General features: G+C 44.0%; 1 protein-coding gene across 1 annotated transcript in view; it reads right to left on the reverse strand.

Moving 5' to 3' along the window:
- Positions 1-37: 37 nt before the first annotated feature.
- AP4M1 (adaptor related protein complex 4 subunit mu 1) overlaps positions 38-2,673 on the reverse strand; it is a gene marked incomplete at its 3' end in the record, with an annotated part of 8,788 nt that continues 6,152 nt past the window's right edge. Inside the window, exons 6-10 of the mRNA XM_057388384.1 lie at positions 2,234-2,340; positions 1,544-1,635; positions 1,078-1,122; positions 911-961; positions 38-167 (exon numbers count right to left, since the gene is read on the reverse strand). Of these exons, the coding sequence (XP_057244367.1) occupies positions 38-167; positions 911-961; positions 1,078-1,122; positions 1,544-1,635; positions 2,234-2,340 (425 nt within the window). The remainder of the gene's footprint in view (positions 168-910; positions 962-1,077; positions 1,123-1,543; positions 1,636-2,233; positions 2,341-2,673) is intronic.

Raw genomic sequence — 2,673 nt, forward strand, 5'->3', positions numbered from 1 at the left:
GATTTTTGGGATGAATTTGGATTTTTTTGGGATTTCTTGGGGTTTTTACCTTGAAGAGGGCGGAGAGCTGAGACCCCCCCTGGAGCCGCGGGATTTCCCAGCGGAGGCTCCGCGACCCCAAATCCAACTCAGCCCTTTGGTCGGGACTGCTCAGCTCCTGGGAGAGGCTGGAGGGAGAAAAATTGGGAATTTTAGCCCAAAATTCCAAAAATTTGGAAATTCCCCTGAAATTCCCCAAAATCCCCATCAAAATCCCTCAAAATTCACCCAAAATCCCTCAAATTCCACCCAAATCCAACTCAGCCCTTTGGTCCGGACTGCTCAGCTCCTGGGACAGGCTGGAGGGAGAAAAATTGGGAATTTTAGCCCAAAATTGGGGAATTTTATCCCAAAATTCTGAAATTCCCAAAAATCGCCATCAAAATCCGTTAAAAATCCCTCAAAATTCACCCAAAATCCCTCAAATTCCCCCAAATCCAACTCAGCCCTTTGGTCCGGACTGCTCAGCTCCTGGGAGAGGCTGGAAGGGAGAAAAATTGGGAATTTTATCCCAAAAATCCACCCCAAATCCCAAAATTCTGAAATTCCCCTGAAATCCCCAAAAATCGGCATCGAAATCCCTCAAAATTCACCCAAAATCCCCCAAATTCCCTTTGGTCAGTGCTGCTCAGCTCCTGGGAGAGGCTGGAGAGCAGAAAAATCGGGAATTTTAGCCCAAAATTCCCAAAATTCTGAAATTCCCAAAAATTGCCATCAAAATCCGTTAAAAATCCATCAAAATTCACCCAAAATGCCTCAAATTTCACCCAAATTCCACCCAGAGAACCCCAAAATTTGGGAATTTTGATGGCAAAATTCCCAAAAATTCCCCAAATTCCCAAAATTTCCCCAAAATTCCCAAAAATTTCACCTGGAGACGCCTTTGGGCACCGGGAGCTGCAGGCGGACGTTCAGAGCTTGGCTGCGATTTTTGGGTGGAAAAACAGAAATTTTGGGATTTTTGGGATCCCCCGAGCCTCGAAAATCTCGGGATCGCAAAAAATTCCCAAAATTTCCCAAATTTTCCCCAAATTTTACCTTTTAGGGGGGAGATCGCAGCGGAGTTTCAGGTAAAGGCGGATCCTGAGGGGAAAATTGGGGAAAATTCCTGAAAAATTGGGAAAAATTCCCAAAGAAATTGGGAAAAATTCCCCAAAAATTGGGAAAAATTCCCGATAAAAATGGGGGAAAGTTCCGCAAAATTTGGGAAGAAAATTCCTGAAAATTTGGGAGGAAAAATTCCCCAAAGATTTGGGGAAAAAGCCCTAAAAATTGGGAAAAAATCCCTAAAAATTCGGGTGAAAATTCCTGAACGAATTTTTTCCCCATTTTTTGGGTTTTTTTCCCCAAATTTTAGGTTTTTCCCCCATTTTTTTGGATTTCTTTCCCCATTTTTAGGTCCCCCCCCATCGATTTTTTGGGGGTTTTCCCATTTTTTCAGATTTTTCCCCCTTTTTTTCATTTTTTTTGCCCAAATTCCCTGTTTTTTCCCCATTTTTCCCACCTTCCCGTGGTTTCACACTCCAGGCTGGGGAACAGCCGGAACGGCAGCGGCGTCGGGATCTCGTCCATCACCTGGTACTGCATCAGAGTCATCTGGAAATTGGGGAAAAAAACCAAAAATTTGGGAATTTTGGGGGCTGGGAGGGCCTGGAGCCCAAAATTCCCAAAATTCCTGTGAAATTCCCACAAAAAACCCCAAAAAATTGGGATTTTCTGCCCTTTTTTTACCCTGACAGGACCTTTAAACCTCCCAAAGTCACCCCAAAATTCCCTGAAATCTCCCAAATTTGGGAATTTCCGGGGGCTCAGAAGGTCCGGAGCCCAAAATTCCCAAAATTCCCGTGAAATTCCCACAAAAAAACCCCCAAAATTGGCTTTTTCTCCCCTTTTTTTACCCTTCCAGGACCTTTTCAGCTCCTAAAGTCACCCCAAAATTCCCAGAATTCCCCCAAAATTCCTCCCAAAATCCCCCAATTTTTCCCAAATTCTGCCAAATTTTCCCAAAATCCCATTTTTTGCCCCCAAAATCCCCTTTTTCCCATTAAAAAAATCTCCTTTTTTCCCTCAAAAATCCCATTTTTTCCCCAAAAATTCCCCTTTTTTTTCCCCCGTTTTTTCCCCAAACTGCCCCAAATTTCCCCAAAATTCCCAAATTTTCCCAAATTCCCGATTTTTCACCCCAAATTCCCACCTCCCCCGGGGTGGGGGTGACCCTGAGGATTCGGGAGGAGCCGAATTCATCGAGACGAAGGGAACTGTGAAAGGAAACTTCATCCACTCTGACCGGGGTGCCATAGCCTAAAAATGGGGAAAAAACGGGAATTTTGGGAAAATTGGGAATTTGGGGAATTCTGGGAAGAAACTGGGAAAAAAATCGGGAAAAAATTGGGGGAAAATTGGGGAAAAATTGGGGAAAAATGGGAATTTTGGGAGGAGTTTAAAGGGGATTTTTGGGAGTTAAAAGGTCCTGGGAAATGGAAATTTGGGAAAATTTGGGAATTTTTGGGAAAAATTGGGGGGAATTGGAGAAGAATTCGGGGATTTGGGGGTTTTTAGGGGCATTTGGGGGAATTTTGAGGGAATTTTGGGGGGAAAAGGGTCTTGGAAGGAGAAAAATAGGGGAAATTTGGG

This window comes from Malurus melanocephalus, unplaced genomic scaffold, assembly GCF_030028575.1.
Source record: "Malurus melanocephalus ecotype Western Australia unplaced genomic scaffold, MMel_1.1 scaffold_1875, whole genome shotgun sequence".
Lineage (NCBI taxonomy): Eukaryota > Metazoa > Chordata > Aves > Passeriformes > Maluridae > Malurus > Malurus melanocephalus.